The following is a 21,718-nucleotide window of genomic DNA, read 5'->3' on the forward strand; positions in this document are numbered from 1 at the left end:
AACTGTTCAGAAAGACCGTGTAAATGCTTTGAGGTCTTTGGCAAAAAGACACTTTATTTAGAAGCACACAGCAATACTATTTAATAAGAAAACTCCTGGGGGTGCTCCTCAGTCCTCATTAGAATCATGAACAAATTGAGTTAGAAAGTGGAGGGCTGAGAGGCTGGGACAGCATGAATGCAAAAGACTGCACTGTGCCATGAGAGAACACTCAGCAGGGCAAGCAGGTCTGTCCAAAAGAGTTCATCCCCCCAGGCAGTGCGAGACCTGGGCAGGCTCCCTGAGGGAAACTATGGCTGTAGTCGGGGTGAAAGTTTGGGGGGGGGGGAGCAGCTTTGCCAGAGGGAGTCTCTCCCGCAGTGACGGGGGGCGCTGCCTGAGGCAGGCTGGCTGGCTCGGCGCCCGGAGGGGGCAGTGCTGCCGCTCCCTTTGCTGAAGTAGCGCCCAGGTGGCAGCGCCTTGCTCTCCCCAGCCCGTTCCCCTCTCCCCGCACCTGTAGCGCGCAACGCGCCCAGGAGGCGAGTCCCTGCTGAGCCTCCGTAGCGCCGCGACTCGGCCCGCGCCCTCCCTCCGCCTTTCTGCCGGGCTGGGGCATCGCGCTGCCGCCGCTTCCTCCTCTGCAGCCCTTCGGCCGCGGCCCTGACGTCGTTTCCTTCCAACATGGCGAGCGCAGGTTGCTGTCGCCGCCGCTAATGGAGGCTGGTCCGGGCGGGCGGCTCCGGGGCTGAGAGCGCCGCGGTCCGAGCGACCTGCCGAGCGGGGCTGCAGCGCCCAGGCCGGGCCCGTCGCCGGGGGCCTCGCTCTCGGCGCGGCGACCTGCCCCGCTTTCTCCCCTCCCTGCCCCCAGCGGCCGGGCGGCCGCAGCCCCGGACCTGCAGCCGCCCGAGTGCCCCCGTGGCCCGGTCCCCGCCGCCTCCCCCCGGCGGGAGCGGTCGGTCCCCGCGATCGCGCCCATGTATGAAGGCAAGAAGACGAAGAACATGTTCCTGACCCGGGCCCTGGAGAAGATCCTGGCCGACAAGGAGGTGAAGAAGGCGCATCACTCCCAGCTGCGCAAAGCCTGCGAGGTGGCCCTAGGTGAGAGCCGGGGAGGGAGCGGGGGCTGGGGTAGCAGGTGCGCCCTCCCCCCTCAATTTATTTCTCTACGCCGGGTGAGGGGGGAGACATGGCGGCGGTGGGGCCAGTGCGTTGATCTGGGAAAGCTACGGGGAGTGATCTGGGGGTGCACAGGAGTGAGGGGCAGAGGAAGGAAGCTGGTGGAGGGATCGGAGGGGCAGGAGAAGGGTTAGCTAGGACTGGTGATTGAACGGCAGCATGATACAGGCCTTTGTGATCAAGCAGAAGCTGTGGCCGTGCTGGTGTTTGTGTAGCGGTGGGTCGGGAAAAGAGACGGGGGGTCCCCAAGCTGCTGATTATCACACTGCGAGCAGGTACGGGTGGGTTTGAATCTCGGAGAGAGAGAGGTTGCGTAGTTGTTCCTTTTTGACAGCGAGCGGAAAGGTGCAGTCGGTTGCTTGGCGGGGTTTCACCGCCCCACACGCCCAGGATGAATAGGCAGAGAAGAAGGTGTGTGTGTGTGTGTGTGTGTGTGTTGAGCTGACCTGGAAGAACAAGGCCGCCGGGGAGGGAGCAGGTGACAAGCAGTGATAAAGGGGGAGGGGACGAGAAAGAAATGGGGGTGATGGAAAACAAGAGACAATGACGCTCAGGCCCCGTCTAAAATTGATGTCTATTCTCAGAATTGGGAAGCTGTTTTGTAGGGAGGAAGAATGAGGACGAGGAGATTGGATCGATAGCTATTTAAAGAGACCCTCAATAGAGCATATGTATGGAGAGGAAAAATAGCTACTAGGAAAAGGGGTTTCTTTCATGTATTGTGAGTTAATGCAGGCACAGTGAAGGGAGATACATTGTGGGTTCATGTTGCTCGAGTCTCAATTAGCAAGGTGTTAGTTTTCTGGCAGTTGAGTGTATAGTGTGGTTGTTTATGTTCATGATGAAAGAAGAGTTAGGTTTGTGACACAGCTGAGTGTATAGAGCTTAGATGAAGTGATATTGAGAAGAAAAGCCAGTTGGGTAGTATGAAAAAATGCATTTTGTTTGAAACATCATGATAGCATAGGGTAGGTCCCAATCTGTGGACTTAGAAATGTCTGCACATTCATAAAGATATTTGTATTATTTATTTGGAAGAAAATCTACCTTTGGTTTGTTTGGATGTAATCATTTTTATCCTTAAATTGGCAATACTGACAGTGTTGTAGACATGGTTTTCATTATTAATTTTTGTTGGTGAGCTGTAATATGTTAAAGTAGATTTATTTAAAGGACATAATTAATCTGAAATGTATTATTAAAATTGAATTACAAATATATTAATGTAATACACCTGCTACTTTTGTGGCTTTAAAATCACATTTTCCCTTTTTTAAATAAAATATGTCTCCTTTGTGATCTATCCTGACCAATAGAGAAAACTCAATGTAGATAAACTAACTATTCACATAGTCCTATCAGACAAAGTAAACAAACTGAATAAAGTATTTAATCTCTAATCTTTCAGCTATAGTTTCTAATTTTTCAGTTTTAAAAAAAAGTGAGTCCGTTTGACTTACAACATAGATTATGCATTTGCCCTCTTAAAAAAAAAAAAAAAAAAAAAAAAGCTCAACTAGATATTAAACATGCTGTTTAAATAACTGACATTATATCTGGACTATTTTATGTGAAATTAATTATACAGTAGGAAAGCTCATGAGATTACACGTTATTTCAGAAATTGAATTATTTATTTGTATCCCTGGAGCATCCAGATGCTACTATCAGGATCTTATTCCCATTGTGTTAGGTGCTATAAAAACATAAACAGTCCTTGTTCTAAAGATCTTGCTGTCTAATGTCCCGATCATGCAGATTGATCTGTGCTGGCAGACCCACACTCTCAATGAGCCCCATGGATTTCTGTGTCTATGTTGAGCTTTGCTGAAACCTTCAACTCTGGCTCTAATTCCAAGACTGGCATCTAAATAAGGACAAGACATGCATGGTCTGAAGATGGTAAAGGACATGAGTGTGAAATAGATAAGGGCAATACAAGATTTATATATTAGCTAATATATAAAACATGAATTCATGGATCTTGTGACTAGGACAATTGAATAAATTAATGCATTATTGTTTTTACTGTAAAAAATGTTTAGACTGGTGCAATAAAAACCTTAATGGGTAATTGTTTGGGGACTCAACATTTGTATGGTCTCATCTGCTATTTATAACACTGATATTTAACTCTTGAGTAGCAGTTCACATCCATAGATATCTAAATGCTTTACAAAGGAAGAGAAATACTGTTTTCCCCATTTCACAGATGGGGAAACCTAGGCATGGAGGTGAGATGTCTCACCCACATTACATCCGTGACAATGTGGTCGATAGAAATGCTCTGACTTCTAATCTATTCCCTTGTTGGTTTATACTGCCTCCATATAGGTTGAACCTCTGTGATCCAGGACTCTCTGGCCTGGCAACATCTGTGGTCTGGAATAGGCATGTAATAGTGTAGTCAATTAACTGATAAGCAAAAGCCTATAGGTTAATGTAGGGGTTCTCAAACTTGTGATATCGCGACCCCCCCCTCAGTTGCTCGTGACCCCCTCTCCATTGCTGCAACCAGCCTTTCAGTTGCTCTTGATCCCCCTCTACGTTGCTCGTGACCCCCCGGGGTCGGGACCCACAGTTTGAGAAATGCTGGGTTAATGGTATATAGACTATACACATTCCTCTCCCCCTTCTGCCCCCCCCAAGTAAATTTTTTAGCAGGCTAGCCAGCAGCCCATCTCAGTCCTGGCTCATATTGGGTGCAGGACCTACTCCTGCTGTGGCTCTGTATTTAAAATGTATTAGTAGCCAGGTGGGCAGGCAGCCCAGCTCAGTTCTGGCTCACACCAGGTCTGAAAGCTCAGCCCCTCCCCTGAACAGGGGCTGCTGCCACCCCACGCTGCTGCCACTTGTTTTTTAAACTGGCTCCTCTTGCAGATCAGCTCCTGCCTGGCACCCCACTTGGCACACATGCTGCTGCCTCTGATACATACTCAGAGGCAGTAGCGTGGAGTGGCAGGGGACTCCTCAGGAGTGGGGCCAGAACACGCTGGCTTATGGCCCCACCCTCAGGAACTATACAATAGTTGAGTAACCGATAAAAATTCATGAGGTTAATCGACTATCCAGTTAACCGATATTTAACATCCCTAGTCTGGAATGACCACAGATGTTGCAGGACTAAAGAGCCTCAGTGGCAGAGGTTGCTGGTGACCTGGACCGGAGCCAGCTGGGGGGCAGCGGAGCCTTCATTTCACCAGAACCCACAGCCAGTGGGGCAGGAAAACTGGAGGGCAGGAAGATCTCGTGGGGCAGCAGAGCCCACAGCCAGCGGGGCCACTGAGCGCTGTGGTGGGGTGGCAGGGCTGTTGGGGGCTGCAGCGGGGCCCACTGGGAGGCTGGGGAGAGGAGCCCAGTGGGGAGGCTAGCACACACCCCTCCCCACCTCTCCCAATTCATCAAATTCCCTTGTCTGGGACCAGTCTGTGGGTGCTGGAACAGGGAGTGCCAATGTGTAGAAGTCTTTTAATTGTAGTTATGTAAATCTCAGTTTTTACTTCTTGCTTATAAAAACAATACCATCTTGAATTTTTGGATGTTGAGTGTAAAAACAATTATTAATGAAACTTTTGTGAGGCCTTGCATAGTGATTTAAATCCCTGCAGGGGATCTGTTGAGGAGTTCATTTTGTTTTTCTTAGTTAAATGAAATTTAGCTGTTACTGAATGTTATTAAAATGTATTGTGTATATTTAAATCAGCTAAAATGTTGTCAGCATGAATAGTTAATCCATGAAGATCTGGTTAAATTATTTAATGCATTTAAAAAAAAACTTTTTTTTTTTACTATTTTGGGATCTTCTCAACCACAGCAGTGTTAGTGATATAATAGGGTATTACCTATTGATAGATTTAAAGAATACAGTAATTAAAATCAGTTGTGACTGAGCCAAACATTAGGTATGTCTGGGTTCTTGTTTTGCTGGATATGTCATAGTTAATGCAAATTTGCATATTAATCAGAAGCAAAAAACATTTTAGCCAAGAGGTTTTAGAATCACCTTTTGCAGAAAGACTTCAATAACAAATACCCATGTGCTATGAAACCAAAGGAGTGTGGGGAGGGAATTATTTTTGGTTTATGAGCTTCTATCTAACTGTTCTCATTGCTAAAGTTCTCTCATGATTAGATGCCTTAGAAATATGTAACACATATGATACTGGTATAATATAAAGGTCCCTAGTTGACTGTTTATATATACTGCTCATTCACAGTGAACAACCCAGATATAAAGAAAGGGGAGGGAGATCCTGAATCTTAACAGTATTATTATAATAGATTCTATCTCTAAAGAGTTTGAAGTGCTCAAAATAGCTGCTGTTTACACTGTTTTTTCATACAGGTACTAGTGACCACTATTAGACAAATATCTTGTTTTTTTTCAATATTTCTTTGTATTATTCAAATTGTCAGGGTTGGGGGGGAGGTCCAATATTTGGTCTACTTAATGTTTCTTATATTAAATCTGTTTGTAAATTTTACTTCTTTGTTTCTAAAAACAATTTTGGTGTGTTCCTTTTGGTCTGCTTTTTTGAACAAATGCGGTCAATGTCAGGAGCCCAGCATATGTAAATAACAAATAAAAACAATTTAAAAAAATCTAGCGTAGTCATGTAATAAGCAAAGAAATTAATAATGAAATATCATTTTAAGATTTCAAGGGTATAATACAAGAGTTTTCTGGGGGCACTGCTCAGTGTCAATTCAGGGTGAATTGCTTAGATACAGGGCTGCTTTAGCTCAAGACTGGGGATCCTTAACTGTAAGGCACACCAAACCATTCACAAAAAGCACTTCTAATCACTAAACCATACAAGAAATTTCCTGAGACACTCCAGTTTTTCTGTGCTACCACCAGAACCACCGCTATACAGATGAATTTATGAAAACCAATCTTACCAAATCCAAAAAGATTCTTCTGATCCCAAAGGATGAGCCATGTTCCCAGGTCAATTTATAATTTAGAATCTTACCCAAAAAGAATACTGTTAGCAAGTCCTTTAGATTCTAAAATCTAAAGGTTTATTCATAAAAAGAAAGGAAGGAAAGAGAGGATGAGAGTTAAAATTGTTAAAGGAATCATATTACATACACTAGTTGCAAAGTTCTTGGTGGAGGCTTTCAGCAGCGATGAAATAAACTGCTGTCTTAAATCAAGTCTCTGGAATACATCCACTGTTAATGGGTCATCAATCCTTTGTTCAAGTTTCAATATATAGTGAAGATCCTCCAGAGGTGAGAAGCTAGATTGAAGACAAAATAGAGGAGCTCCCAGGACCTTTTTTTATATCCTGGGCCATGTGGAGTGACTCCCCTTGTTCTCACTGTGTAAAAGCATGTCCCAAGATTGAGTTTGTCACATGAGTAAGTTGCCTGTCTATTCATGACTCAGTTCTTTGCAGGAGGACACCATTGCTCTCATGCTGGTCTAAAGGTTCACAGAAAAGCTTGTTAGATGTGGATTGACTCCACACAAAGCCCATTGTCAGTCAAGTACTTCTATTTACTTGACTAGTAGTCCTGTCACAGTAGGCTAGCCAAGCCTACTGTTGATGTCTCCCAGAAGCAAACATTTGAAATACAAGTTCATAGCCAATACTCATAACTTCAAATACAGAAATTATACCTGATTCTTTGATTCAGTTTATACTATTCAAATGCCTCAGCGTTTTATAGATACCTCACTTGGCAGCCTGTACAAGGTTCGGTGCAAGCATATAACACTATGCTCCTTTTACAATCCAATAATGTTACAAAGGGGTTATTGTGACCAACAGAATGTAAATCTTTAAAATAGGAATATTTCACTCTTCCTTTTAATCTCTACATATTGCTTAAATTTTTTATTTACTGTTCCATTTTTCTTAGGATCTGACTTGGTAATATGTTTTGCTTTTTGAGTACTAACTATGATTGAGTCTTCTTTCTTCCAGCCAGGATTAAAGAGAGATTCTTTTAGTGTAAACATCTTCATTTACTAGTTATTAAAATATAAATTGAACCTCTTTCATGCACACACAATTATATGAATTATAACTATTCTTTGCTCAGGTTTTCTAATCCAACAGAATTAAAATAAAAGTCCAGTATTTAAATTCATCTTATTTTATTCACTATAGCATTTTTACCAGGATCTTGGTCTAATAGTCCAAGTTCTGTTTGGTTTCACACAGAATGCATTTATTATTTTTTAAAATTTTTATTTTTTTATATTCTATTGTTTTAATGCTCCCAAGAAGCCTGAACATTCCTTATATCCTTTCACATTCCTTTACTATTTCTCAAGCAACATAAGCAACAAAAGAACTGAACATTGTTTACTTATTTGTGCACCAATATCTTTTCAATGTTAGGAATGCATTAATCTTTTGAATTGTCTGTTAATTTGCAATCTAATGCAGAAAATAGAATTAGACTTCCTGTTATTCTTAGAGGGAAGTAGGCAAGTGGTTGGTACCGTTTTGTAGTTGTAATTTTCAATGCCAGATTATTGCATTGTTAAGGTACATTGACATATGCAATCTATTTAGGTATTTTTAACATCAAATTGAAAAATAATTTAACAGAATTTTAAGTTTTAATTGAAATAAAAATTCTGTATTCAGCATTTTGTGTCAGTGAGTGAGTGTGTGGGCCTGAATGGCTGGAGAGGGAGTTGACAGAAAATAAAATTCCTTTCTGGAATTTTGCAACCACAAGTTGGAATGATCTCTAGCCGTGTTCCCTATAACCATCTTAAATCTGTAAACTCCAGATAAGCAATATATAATTAAACAAAACATGAGTAATGGAACTGTTCACGTGCTTGAAATTGCATGATCTGGTGACACTGAAAACCCTGTCTAGAATTTGAGCCCCAGAAATCCATGCCGTTGCTGAGGGTGGCAAAGCCTCCATTTGTTACCCCGTTGGATGAGGTATGACATGGCTGTGGAACATCTTGCATGGAGGTTTAGTCAGCCGTGTTACATACCTACACTGTATATACATTCAGTATAGCTACCATGTCATGTAATTGTTGCAGTGATAAATATCAGCATAGAATTAAGATTTAAGTATGATTCTCTGAAAATGGTGAAAAGCTAATGTAAACCTGCATCTCACTAGTCTTGACTCACTTTCTACCTTAATCTGTTAAGGTAGAGTTCAGCAGGGTGGGTCTCCTCTGCTCTTTTTCTCCTCTTCACCTGTAGAATGTTTTCACATGCTCATCTTCTGGAGTGGGAGGGATAATTTGGATAGATGTGTAGTCATACATATAATGGTCAATACCAAAACCAAAAGGATGTGTCATGAATATGCAGAGCATTTAATAAATACCCTTAAAAACTAGTGCAGTTAAATTAAATCTTTAAATTTATGTGTGTCTTTTTGGAATTATTTGTCTTACAAAGTTATTTTATGAGCTGCAGTTTTTAGTTATTTTTCCGGTATACATTGGCAGGCTTCTTATCTTAAATGACACCTTGTTGTTAAACTTTGTGGTTAATTTTTAGATATTCAGGCCAGGTTTTTGGAGTGATGATATGCTTGGTCAGAAAGATAGTAGTTCTTCTAAATATTGTATCTTTTCTCTTCTCTTTTTGCACTTTTGTGTTGCTATGAAAAGAATAATAAACTTTGCAGTTACCTTGTTTCCATAGCGTCTTCTGATTCAGAGTTTCTTTTTAATATCTCTTAATATTAGTTTATTAAAAGGGTTAGAGACCTCTAGTTTTTATATTGCTTGTGTCATGGATAGCTTGAAGCAACGGAAAATCTCATTGATTAATATTGTCACTGTGTTCCTCCTCAACACTTATTGTTGTAATATTCTTCCAGTTGGGATGTCAAATAGGGATGTAAAATCCCTTTTAACTGATTAAACACAGCACTGGGACAGACCCCCTCTCCCCCTTCCCCCGCTTGCTGTGGATGAAAGATGCTCTGGCCGGGCTGGAGTGCCCCCTGCCCATGGTGAGCCCTGCAAGGTTGGAGCAACCCCCAGATACTGGTTAGCCATAACTGGTAAGCCTCAACCTTAGGTGAAGCTAAATGGTTAACGATTAATATGCCTAATGTCAAATAAGGAGCGTGCAATATTTACAGGCAGTCCCCGGGTTATGTACAAGATAGGGACTGTAGGTTTGTTCTTAAGTTGAATCTGTATGTAAGTCGGAACTGGCATCCAGATTTGCTGCTGCTGAAACTGACCAGCGGCTGACTACAGGAAGCCTGAGGCAGAGTTGCTCTGCCCCGGGCTTCCTGGAATCAGCCGCTGATCAGTTTCAACAGGCTGAATCTGGACGCCAGTTCTTACATACAGATTCAACTTAAGAACCCCAGGCGTCCCCAAGTCAGCTGCTGCTGAAACTGATCAGCGGCTGATTCCAGGAAGCCCGGGGCAGAGCAACTCTGCCTCGAGCTTCCTGTAGTCAGCGCTGGTCAGTTTCAGCAGCGGCTGACTTGGGGACGCCTGGGGCAGAGCACCCAAGCTGCTCTGTCCCAGGCGTCCTGATTCAGCCGCTGCTGAAACTGACCAGCAGTGGCTGAATCAGGACGCCTGGGGCAGAGCAGCTGGGGTGCTACCGGGTTGGTCCCGTAGCTCCCAGAGCGGCGCTACGGGACCAACTGGCAGCGCCCCAGCTGCTGTACCACAGGCGTCTGGAGCAAAGCCGCGGAACACGTGGGCAGCGGACAGCCCAGACGCGCCTCGGCTGTCCTGCTGCCCGCGTGCTCCACGGCTTTGCTCCCCGTCTCCCTGGTCTGCTGGTCTTCAGCAGACCAGGGAGACGGGGAGCAAAGCGGAGCAAAGCCGCGGAGCACGCCGGCAGCGGGACAGCCGCGGCACGTCTGGGCTGTCCGCTGCCCGCGTGCTCTGCGGCTTTGCTCTGCTTTGCTCCCCGTCTCCCTGGTCGGTTGGTCTCCAGCAGACCAGGGAGACGGGGAGCAAAGCCGCTGAGGACCCTGGCAGTGGGACAGCTGCGGCGCGTCTGGGCTTTCCGCTGCCTGCGTGCTCCCCGGCTTTGCTCCCCGTCTCCCTGGTCTGTTGGTCTCCAGCCAACCAGGGAGACGGGGAGCAAAGCTGTGGAGCACGCAGGCAGCAGACAGCCCAGACGCGCCGCGGATGTCCCACTGCCGGCGTCCTCGGAGGCTTTGCTTCCCGTCTCCCCGGTCTGCTTGTCTTCAGCAGACCAGGGAGATGGGCAGCAAACCCCGTTCGTAACTCGGGGACTTCCTGTATACTGTTACATCGGCACTGTGTAATTAAGACCTTTTGCTAAGACTAAAGACTATCTTATCAGTAACACTGAGATTTCACTGGCTCAGTAAAGTATCTACAAGCTTTGCTATCACATCTGAAACTTGATGTAGTATTACCAGTTGGCCAGATTTACAGGATTGAGTAGAACAAATGTGGTTGACAACAAGGCTCCATAATCTTGAACAGATACTCAGTAATTTTTTGACTGTGGAGAATGATAAAACTGACCAATGCTAGTCCTTGGAAGGGAAAAAGGAATATTAATTCCTTTTCCTCTGTAGTTACTTAACAAGGGCCGTGAATTCATCAGCCAGTGTCTTCTATTAGGTTGATTTTTTTTATAAGTATGGATCACATGTGGATAGGGAAAAATTTAACAGATAGGACATGTCCAGTCTTTTGCTTCCTGGTGAAATAAAAAGCCAGATGAAAATTTCACTCTATGTTTTTCAACTGGCACCCTACCTATATACCTGAGAGAATTTGTACTTTGTGTGTCCTTTTATCCATTTGTTCAAGAATTCCTCCTACACGGTAAAAGCTAGGACAGCCAAATTTGGTATGCAGCTTCCTGTTTTCATAACTTAAAATAAGGTCAGGGTCTGGTTGTGGCAGGACAATGGGATGTGCGTGGAATGTGATTGTTTCTCATCAAATGGAAAAGGAGACATGTGATGGTAGGGACAGTTATACTCCCAGATGACCACAAGTGGCAGCAAGCACGAGGGATAGTTATGCCCCAGAATGACTACAGGACTGCAGCATACACCCGAACCCCAGGGAGAAGCCGCCTCATGCTTTCCCTGAGTTCCCCTCTCACTTCCCAGTCCCCCCCACCCTAACTGCCCCCACTTCCTGCACTAACTTCTACACTCCCCACCCCCTGCCGTAAGTCACTCTTCACCTCCCAGCCCTGAGTCCTGCATCCCCCCACACATCACCAGCCTCCTACCCTGAGCCCCCCACATCTCCAAGCCCAACCCTGACTCTTGCTTCACCCCCCCTCCCCCACCTTTTGTCCTGGAGGACCTGAGCAACACCAGATAAGTTTTCTAGTTTACATTGTATTTACTGTCTAACACCAATAGGGATGTTAGATATTGGATATTTGAATAGTTGTGTAACGGCATAAAATCTCATCGGTTACATGACTATTCTGTAGTCCCTGGGGCGGGGCCAGCAGCTAATGTGCTCCTGGCCCCACTCCTGGGGAGTCCCCTCCCAACCCATATTACTGCCTTTGTATCTGTATCAGAGGCAAGGGGAGACAGTTTAAAAACTAGCTTTCCTCGCGGACTGGCTGCCTGCTGCCCTGTGCTGCTATCTCTGATATAGAGGCAGCAGCGTGCAGTGGCAGCTGCCCCTGTCTGCTGTGGGTCAGAGCTCCCTATGGACAGAGGCTGCTCCGTGGGATGCAGAGCAGCCTCTATCTGCAGGGAGCTTGAACCCCAACATGGACAGGGTCTGCTGCTGTGAAGCAGCCTCCCCTCCTCTCTCCCTGCTGCCGCCTAGGCTTATCAGTTAATTGTCTAGTCCAGTGTTTCCCAATTTTATTTGGCCGAGGAACCCTTTTCAGCTTTTCAGAATTTCAAGGAACCCCTAGGTTTGTCAAGCAAAAAAAAAAGGGGGGGAGGGGGAGAGGGAACGGGAGGAGAGAAGGACCCACCAATTCATGAAAATCACATTCCTTCCCCGAGACCACCCCCCCTTCCGTGAGGCCTCATCCGCTCTGTTCCCCTCCTCTCCATCACTTGCTATCCCCAGCCCTTATACCTGTCTCAACCTAGTGAGAGTGGAGTGTCGGGTGGGAATGAGGGATTTGGGTGTGGGAAGGGGGAGAAGTACAAGATCTGGGAGGAAATTTGGATGCAGGAGAAGGGGCTGTTGGCTCTGGGAGGGGGCTCCAGGCTGGGGAGTATTGGGCTCAGATGGAAGGTTGGGGTGCTGAGCAAGCCATGGGTTTGTGGATGTGAGGGTGCAGGAGTTTGGGCTGGATATGTGAGGGACTCAGGGCAAGAAGGTTGTGAGTATGATGGGCTCAGGACAGATTTGTGATGTGTGGATGGTGGAGGAACGTTGTGGCAGAAGACTGAGGATGTGGGGATGCAGGAGTTTGGGGATGTAAGAGGCTCAGGACAGGGGGTTCCAGTGTATGATAGGCTCATATTTGGGGTCAGGTGGTGCAGGAGTGTTATGATGCTGCAGTGAAATGGGGGTTTGGTCCCAACTGGGGGCTTGTTGGCCTGGCTTCATTTTTAAATAAAATATTATGTCAAACTCAAAAGGTTTTAGCATTGTCTTTATATATGAGAGGGGTGAGGAACCTGTTTTGAGTCAAAGGTCACTGATCCACAGAAAAGTCAGTTGGGACCACACAAGTGAGATGCAAAAAACAAACAAACAAAACCCTCCAAAACCCCCCAAGCCTCACTAATTTGGTCCCAAATGTGCTGGTGGGGGTAGGGGACAGAGTGCTAGTGGGTGCTGGGGCTGGGGAGAGGGTGCTGCTGGGTGGAAGGATGCTGGCTCAGGTGGCGGGGTGCTGGGGCAAGGTGCTGGGGCAGGCAGGTGGCTGGGTGCTGGGGTAAGGAACATGGTCCTGCTGGGCACTAGGGTAACTGGCAGGGTGCTGGGACAAGGAACAGGGTGCTGCTGGGTGCTAGCGTGGATGGCAGGATGCTGGGGCCAGGGTGGTGCTGAGTCCTGGGGTGTGAGGCAAGGTGCTGGGGCCAGGGCCAAGGTGGTGCTGAGTCCTGGGGTGTGAGGCAAGGTGCCGGGGCCAGGGCGGTGCTAGGGTGGATGGCAAGGCTGCCAAGGAGCAGGATAGGTATAGGATGCAGGATCTGGGAAGGAGGTGGGGGGGCGGAAGGGGGCAAGGTCTGGGTGGTAGGTAGGGTGCAGAAGCAAGCTGGATGTAGGGTGTCTGGCCAGGAGGAGGAAGCAGGAGCAGATTGGGGGTAGGGTGTCTGGCTATGAGGGAGGGTGCAAGGAAGGGACTTGGGTAGGAGTTGGACCTCCCTGATCTGGCACCCTCTGGACCTGACTGGTCCCAGATGAGGAATTTTTGGACCAGGGGAGGTCATTTCAGGGCTCCTGGTTCCCCCCTCCCCACTAGGCTTCTTTGCACCTCTATCCCCTGCAACCCAACTGAGCTGCCCACCCCTGCTGGTTCCCTGCACCTCCCCCAAAACCATTCTCCACAATCCAAGGGAGTGCAGCACCAGTTCCCTGCAGCTCCTCACAGCCCAGCTGAGCTGCCCGTCTGTTCTGTATGCCCTCCCCCATCCACCTCCGCCCAGCTGAGCCCTGTACTGGTTCCTTGCATGCCTCCCCCACAGCACAGCTGATCCCCGTTTCCCTGCACCTCTCCCAACCCCCACAAAACTGCTGAGCCAAGCGCCAACTCCCTGTCCCTCCCTCCCCTTGAGTCTAGCCCCAGTTCCGGCATCTCCCTCCTCCTGCAGCCAAACTAAGCTCTGAGCTCCACACACACACCCCACCCCGGACCTCCCCACTCTGCAACCCAGCTGAGCTCAATTTCTCTGCACCTTCTCCCAAACCATGCAGACATGCTGAGCCAGTGCTGATTCCCTGCCCCTGCCTTCCTCCCTCCCCTTGGCTGTGTCTACACTGGCACGATCTTGTGCCAAAGCGGCTGCTCTTGCACAAAAATTTGCTGCCTGTCTACACTGGCCGTGTGTTCTTGTATGAAATCAGGGCTTCTTGCGCAAGAACTACGATGCTCCCGCTTAGGAATAAGCCCTCTTGCACAACTGTTCTTGCACAAGAGGCCAGTGTAGACAGGCAACATGAATTTCTTGCGCAAGAAAGCCCAATGGCTGAAATGGCCATCGGCACTTTCTTGGGCAAGAGAGCATCCACCCTGCCATAGATGCTCTTGTGCAAAAGCACAGCTCGCACATGGCAGTGTGGATGTGTTCTTTCACAAGAAGCAACCAGTGTAGACATAGCCTAAGAGTTTCCTCACATGAACAAAATGAATTTTGTGTTGTGCACCAGTACTGAATTCATGTGGCTTGTTTGGATGTGCCACCCAAGTTATCAATAAATATTTTTAAACCTCTACCTTTTCCCTCTGCTGCCATGTCTCCTCCCCTTGCTCCATCAGCTCCCCCGGTGCCTGCTGCCCCCCCACTCCTCACCCTTCTCTGCTGTCCTGATTCCTGCTCTTCTCACTGTCCTCAGCTCTCCTGCAACCTGCTCCCTTCTACCAGCTCTTCTCTCCCCCCGTGCCCACTCCTCCAGTAGCCCCACTCTGATCATGTGAGCTACTTCTCCTCATCCCCTCTTCTAACACCTCCCTCTACAAACCTGCCCCTCCTCTCTCCTCTGGTGGTGGTCCCTCCCCTGCAGGTGTCTGCCTTTCTGCTTCACCCCCAGAATCCCTTGGCACCTGCATCTTCCCTTATCTCTGCACCCTCCTGGTACCTCCCCCTTCCCTCACTTCCCCTGCCCCCTTTGCCCCCTTTTTCCCTGATGCCCACCCCTCACCACCCTCTTCCCCCATTCCCCTCATGCCTCTGTGCCCTCACACATGACTTGCTCCATCCCGGCCTTCCTCATGCCCACCCCTTCTTTCAAGCCTTCTCCCAGCACCTCCCCCTCCCCCCTCCAGCTCCCAATGCCCTTACCCTCTCACCTCCCAGCATCACCCTGTCCCGCTCCCACTGACACCTCCCCTCCTGCCTTTTTCCTAATTGTCTGTACTTGGCTCCCTGCCATTTGTCTCTCCTCCACCCCTGTTCCTTTGGTGCCTTCCCCTCCCCCTCTGCACAAGCACCTTCCTCTCCCAGCCCTTCCCCTTCTGCACAAGCCCCCCTCTCCCTCTCCCTCTCCCTCTCCCTCTCCCTCTCCCTCTCCCTCTCCCTCTCCCTCTCCCTCTCCCATACCTTCTGCCTTCCACTTTGCGGGGCCGGAGTCTGTGCTCTGTCCCCAGACTCCAAACCCGCAACTCAGCCATACAGCACTACACAGTGCCCAGCAGGTTTAAAATCCCGGGCCGTGACGTTATGTCACGTTTGGGCATCTCCCCACCCACTGGTTTGAGCACGCTGCGCAGGGCAGCAGCAGCCAGCAAGGGGGAGCTCAGAGAAGGTTGCGCACGGCAGGGACGGGACTGGGACATGGGAGAGATGCTCTGGGGCCGGGGTGGGAGGACGTGCGGGGTCGGGGGGTTGGGACCCACTCCAGCTCGAAATATTGCTGGAGCATGGGCACCACGAGCCCACACAACTCGCTGCCCATGCCTCTGCTGGCAAGCCGGCTCTCTCTCTCTTTTTCAGAGGGGGCAGGGGAGTGCCGGCTCCTCGTGGAACCCCTAGTTTTGCTTCGCTGAACCCCAGGGTTACGCGGAGCACCAATTGGGAAACACTGGTCTAGTCGGCTACTCGTTGACATCCCTAGTCACCAATAAAAGTTGGTACAATAAAAGGTACCTTACTCACCTTTCCAATATTCTGTGATTGATGTGACTACAACTCTTCATATAATAAAATATATTCTCAATTTGAGATTTAAAAAAAAAACCTCTAAGCCTTATATTAAGTTTTGATATATTCTGAATCTAATTTTAAATTTCTTTGACTTAAATATCTTTATAACACAGAAAGCTGAACGTTTGAAGCTAGTGCTGTGTAATAAACTGCAGTAGGCTAATTGGAATGTTTAAACTGAAATGATAAAGTTGTCTTTTGACCACACTGCATCTGTTTCTTACAATAAATCATCTTTATCTAAGAAAAAGGAAATGTGAAATAATAATCTTCTTTTCTATGTCTCTACCAGCACATTTTCCCCTCTTCATACTCTTCTCTTCTTTGTTCCCCTTTTCGCTCTTATTTTTCCTCTTTTAGTCTTCAGTCTCACTATCTGCTTCTACCGCCTCTGCTTTTTTTCATTTTTTAGAATTATAGTGGCACTGATTGTGGCTATGTTGATAGTGTGTTGGGATATTTTAAATTGGAATATTTTAAAAACTTTGCTCTCTCTCTTAGTAACTGCTGAAATCAGATGTATGATGAGTCAGGTTTTCCTGGAGTTCTTTATTGGAGATAAAGCTTTGTAATAGCTTTGATTTCAAAGTGACTGGATTATTGCCTAGTGTCCAATGAAGACTGACAAACAGGAATGGTAAATTGCAGTTTCAGGTAATATAGCTGTAGCCTTTGTGTTTGGAGATATAGGGTCTTGTTGTTTGATCTGTTGTGTTTTTTTTGTGTGTGTGTGTGTTGTTTATGAGAGTTATCTAGGTGAGCTGTAGGACCTTGAATAGGTCAGAGAGTCTGATCTGTTTGTTTGGGCTGTGTGGTTGGGACCATTTGTTTCTTTGATCAGTTCCAGTGTTTGAAGTTTTTGAGTAGTTAATTCCTCCTTGTTAGTGAGGGTGTGGAGGTGAGCAACAACGAACAATGTTCTGTATATACCAATTGCCAGGAGAAATTGTGACACAGCAAATGGGGAAAAGCGACAAGGAGTCCTGTGGCACCTTATAGACTAACTGAAGTGTAGGAGCATAAGCTTTCGTGGGCAAAGACCCACTTCGTCAGTTTTTGCCCACGAAAGCTTATGCTCCTACACTTCAGTTAGTCTATAAGGTGCCACAGGACTCCTCGTCGCTTTTGCAGATTCAGACTAACACGGCTACCCCTCTGATACTTAGCAAATGGGGAGTTTCAGAAGGTATTTACAAGAGGGCACGTGAGTGGCTTTTTCTCAAGGTGCTGTTCTGTATTTGAAACCATAGTGGTTTAGCTGTGGATTGATATCTGAAACCTGTAGTGGATGTTCCATTATTACTTTCCTTTCTGAAGCTAGAATGGACTTGGAGTTTATGAAGTAAAAATTGGTGACTGTCTTGTTTGTACTTTTCCCCTTACAATCCACTATGGAATTTCAGGGAGACTGAGTAGTTCTTTGAGAGCCACATTGAGGAAACATCATTATCCTAGATTAAAGGACAAAAGGAAATGGTTATCCAGAAACCAGAAAAGAGGTATTTGGAGAGGAGCTTGGCAGTTTGTAACCACCAGAGGCAAGAGGTTGAGATGGCATCTTCACAGCTGCAGGCAGATGACAGTTGACAGTCTCTGAATGCCTGAGAAAAGAGGACCAGGAAGAATTTGACATGGCTAGAATTTACAATTTGTTACCAGCATGCAAATTTGCAGAATATACCTTAGAATATGTAACTGCTTGAATGGAACAGAAAGGTATATGGGACACACCTGAGGTTGCTCAAATCAAACAATAAGAAAATCAAGCATGCCTTCCAAGTAAGACACATTATTCTTGTTGGGAAATTTTATATTAAAAATTGAAATAACATTCTGCAAAGGCCAGGTGGACAACAGAATGCTGTGCTTTCTTTCTGTGGCCAAGCCATAAGACTCGACATTCCACGACTGGATGGTTTCTTAAATTGATGGGCAAAGATCCACTGGAGATGATGCATGTCAGCTCTAATAATGCTGCTTCACATTGTCTCACCGATTATAGATAGGTTGTGGAGTCTCCAGTGATGGAGATTAGAGGCAGGTTAAATAAACAGCTGTCAGGGATGTTCTAGCTCAGGGGTTGGCAATAATTTTTGATTGGGGGGGGCACTCCAAGATTTTGGAAAGTGGTTGAGGGCCACACTCTTCCATGGTATTAATGGAGGAGGTGCAAGGTCTGGGATGGAAGTTGGGTGCTTTAGTTTGTCTTCTAGATGCTTAGATTTGATCCCTTTCCGCAAGTTGGTTTATTAACCAATGTTGCTTCCTGTCCCATTTGTGACTTTTTGAGCATTAGTAAGGTGTTCTTAAGGAATTATTCCCTGTTATCCACATTTTCTCTCACAACTGAACTTGGCTCATAATTGTTTTTAGCGTTGTGAAACTATCCTTTTTCAAAGGTCATCAAACTATCCTTTTTCAAAGGTCATCAAGTCCAGCCCTCTGCTCTAGGCAGGACCAATTCCAACTAAATCAACCCAGCCAGGGCTTTGTCAAACCCACCCCCAGTGCACTCCTGCATGCTCCCTCCTAGACACCACACTCCCAACCCCAATAACAGTTTAAATTCAGTGCATTAAAGATTTATTTTTTGACACGTTGTACATGTACAATATTCTCTAATGGTTTGTACATACAAAAACTTTAGTAATAAACTTAGTTTACTCTTCATTATGGCGCTCACCCATCGCCCCGATAATTCCATAATCTGGGATAGCCTGTGTCCCAGTGTTGCTGGATTAAAGAAGTACAAGTGTAATAAAATTGATGCCAGTCAGCATGGATTATATTTTATCAAACTAGATATCTCTCTTTTGAGATTATAAATTTTGTTGCTATAAATTACTGATGATGTTAAAGACTTCAACAATATATTTGACTCAGTATCACGTGATGTTTTGATAAAAAAATTAGATATGGTTGAAAAACTGTCTATAAGTGATGCATCACAAAATTTAGTTTTTAATGGGGAATCATCAAGCGGTATATTTCTAGTGAGGCTCTTCATGCATCCGTACTTGACCCTGCACTATTTAGTGTTTATGTAAATGATCTGAAAGATTACTGATAAATTTATCAGAGGCCATGCAGACAGAGCTGACCTTAGATGTTTTGATGACCACGACAGAAAATATTTTTGGCATTCTATATGCTACTGAGCATGAAACAACAACCAAAAGCTAAGCATAGTGGCCTGGGGGCAAAGCTGATGAAGAGGAAGAGCATCTATTTACTCTCTCCTCCCAGATGTTGATGACAAGGGCAGCTCTCCCCTCACTCATTTTCCAAAAAGTGGTTAAGCGCCTGTCCATTCCTTTCCCTGGAAGTTGACACCAAAGATGGCTGGTCCTACAAAGATTTTTTTTTTGGGGGGGTGGTGAAAGAGGGAAATAATGAAGAGGATGGTCATTGATACATTGTGATCACTTGGTAATTTGGGCACATATATCAGTGTTTGTTTTAATTTGGCTTTATGTAAAGTTATGCATTTAGAACAAAGAACATCAGCTATATATGGAAGACTATTCTGGGAAGCCATAACTCTGAAAAGGAGTTGGTGATCATAACATATATAATTACCTGGACATGTGCCTCCAGTGTGATTCTAGCCAAAGGGGCTGAGACAATTCTTGGGTGCATAACTAGGATAATATTAAATAGGAAGAGAAATTTTATATGACATGTATTTGGTATTGTAGTGACAAACTGGGATTCTATGTCCACAATTGAAGAAGGATATTGATTAATTGGAAGGGATTCAGAGAAGAGCCATGTTAATAAGGAAAGGATTGGACAACGTACCCTATAGTGAATGACCCAATGTGCTCAATCTGTTCAGATTATCAAAGAAGTTAAGGGTTGATTTGATTACAGTGACTAAGTACAGTACTCTACGGCTGTGTCTACACTGGCATGAATTTCCGGAAATGCTTAAAACGGAATACTATTCCGTTTTCAGTTTTTCCGGAAAAGGAGCGTCTACATTGGCAGGCTGCTTTTCCGGAAAAGCGTCTGTGGCCAATGTAGACGCGCTTTTCCGGAAAAGAGCCCCGATTGCCATTTTCGCGATCGGGGCTTTTTTCCGGAAAAGACTACTGGGCTGTCTACACTGGCCCTTTTCCGGAACAGTGTTCCGGAATAAGGACTTATGCCCGAGTGGGAGCAGAATAGTTTTTCCGGAATAGCGGCTGATTTTGTACAGTAGAGCGTCGTTGCTTTTCCGGAAATTCAAGGGTCAGTGTAGATAGCTCACAGCTTATTCCGGAAAAGCGGCTGATTTTCCAGAATAAGTGGCCCAGTGTAGACACAGCCTACATGAAGAACAAAAATTTGATAATAGAGAACTCTTCACTCTAGCAGAAAAAGGGAAATATCTAAAGGCTACAAGTTGAAGCTAAACAAATTCAAACTAGTATTAAGTGAGGATAATTAGCCATTGAAACCATTTAGTGGGAGCCATGGTGGACTTTCCATCACTGTCCCCTTTTAAATCAAGTTTGTATGTTGTGTGGCTTCATAGAATTTTATTTTAAGTGAAATGAAGAAATTGTCAGAAGTAACTGTTGGCTTTTTTAAAAAACACATTCTAGTTAGTTCTGCTTTCTTCTTGTATGTCACTCAGGTGTCTCTCCTCCAATCAATCCCGTTAAAAAAATGAGGATTTAAAAAAAAAAGACGATTAAAAATTATAATTTGTATAGAATTATGAATTTGAACCAAACCATTATTTATCAGATATTGAGAGGGAGGGGATTACAGCATGTAGGCATAGAAAGAATGCAGCAGTAGCGCTGCTCAGACTTCCAAAACGCTCTTCTTAACTCCCATTTCTTCCCATTCTTTTTTCCCTCTGTTCACTTAGTTCCTCCATATATTTTTACTTCACTTAGAACAATACACACAGTTTTGCAATATCATCTCTTGTGTGGATAAGCAGTACAGTTGTAAAATTATGGGTCATGCTCTACTCATAGCAAATTTCATACATCTAGCATTGACATTGTTTGACCCAGTGCAACAGCACATGGCCCTGGCTCTTATTATTTATTATTTAGTTTTGCTGCTAGATAGGTATAATTGTTCTATCAGTATTAACTACAATATCAATTCTACTTGTTGTAATATTTGTAACTTTTTTTTTATACCAAAAAAGCTTCTATTCCTGTTTTTTAATTTGAGGGACTTGCATTCTTGCAGGTTTGCATCAAATGTATTTTTACTAAATACACTTCCAAAACGTAACCAATATTGTATTAAAGTATACACTTCTAAAATTTTATTACTGTTTGCAAATGTCAGATCTTGAAAATGGTTTTCTTTTTCAGATTTCTCTCCCCTCCACTGCTCTTATCAGTGTGTCCACACTATCATGACAAAAGGTTTCCCACGAGTGCTGGCATTCATGTATTTATCATTTCAGTTGAAAAAGCTTAAGTCACTGGTTTAGATAACTGGTTTTCATTTTGTGGTTTCCTTAAACTTCTGTGATCTTGCATTTTTCCTATGTCATCTATTGGCTTGGTTATAGAAAATGATATCAAGACAACATGACAGTGAGAGAATGAAAATTATCTTACATTACTGAGATGAGTATAGCTGCTTGGTCACATCCACCATCTTTTTATCTGTGTTTATTTCCTCTTGGTATAGAAACCTTCCATTTTTTATTGATGCTAAAAAAAATCCCATAATTGTTTTCAGTTTTCAATGTTCTGATCTCTTTGCATTTTGTTTCTTTAAAATTTGCTACCCCTCCATATTTGGTTCATGTTCAGTGTTTATCTAGATATAGAAGAAGCATCTT

General features: G+C 45.2%; 1 protein-coding gene across 1 annotated transcript in view; it reads left to right on the forward strand.

Annotated features, from left to right (window-relative positions):
- The first annotated feature begins 309 nt into the window (after window positions 1-309).
- The window catches only part of ARFGEF1 (ARF guanine nucleotide exchange factor 1), a 164,503-nt gene continuing 143,094 nt past the window's right edge, over window positions 310-21,718 (forward strand). Inside the window, exon 1 of the mRNA XM_006131486.5 lies at window positions 310-1,077. Within this exon, the coding sequence (XP_006131548.3) occupies window positions 954-1,077 (124 nt within the window). The 5' untranslated portion in view covers window positions 310-953. The remainder of the gene's footprint in view (window positions 1,078-21,718) is intronic.

This window comes from Pelodiscus sinensis, chromosome 2 (assembly GCF_052426305.1).
Source record: "Pelodiscus sinensis isolate ZL-2025 chromosome 2, ASM5242630v1, whole genome shotgun sequence".
Lineage (NCBI taxonomy): Eukaryota > Metazoa > Chordata > Testudines > Trionychidae > Pelodiscus > Pelodiscus sinensis.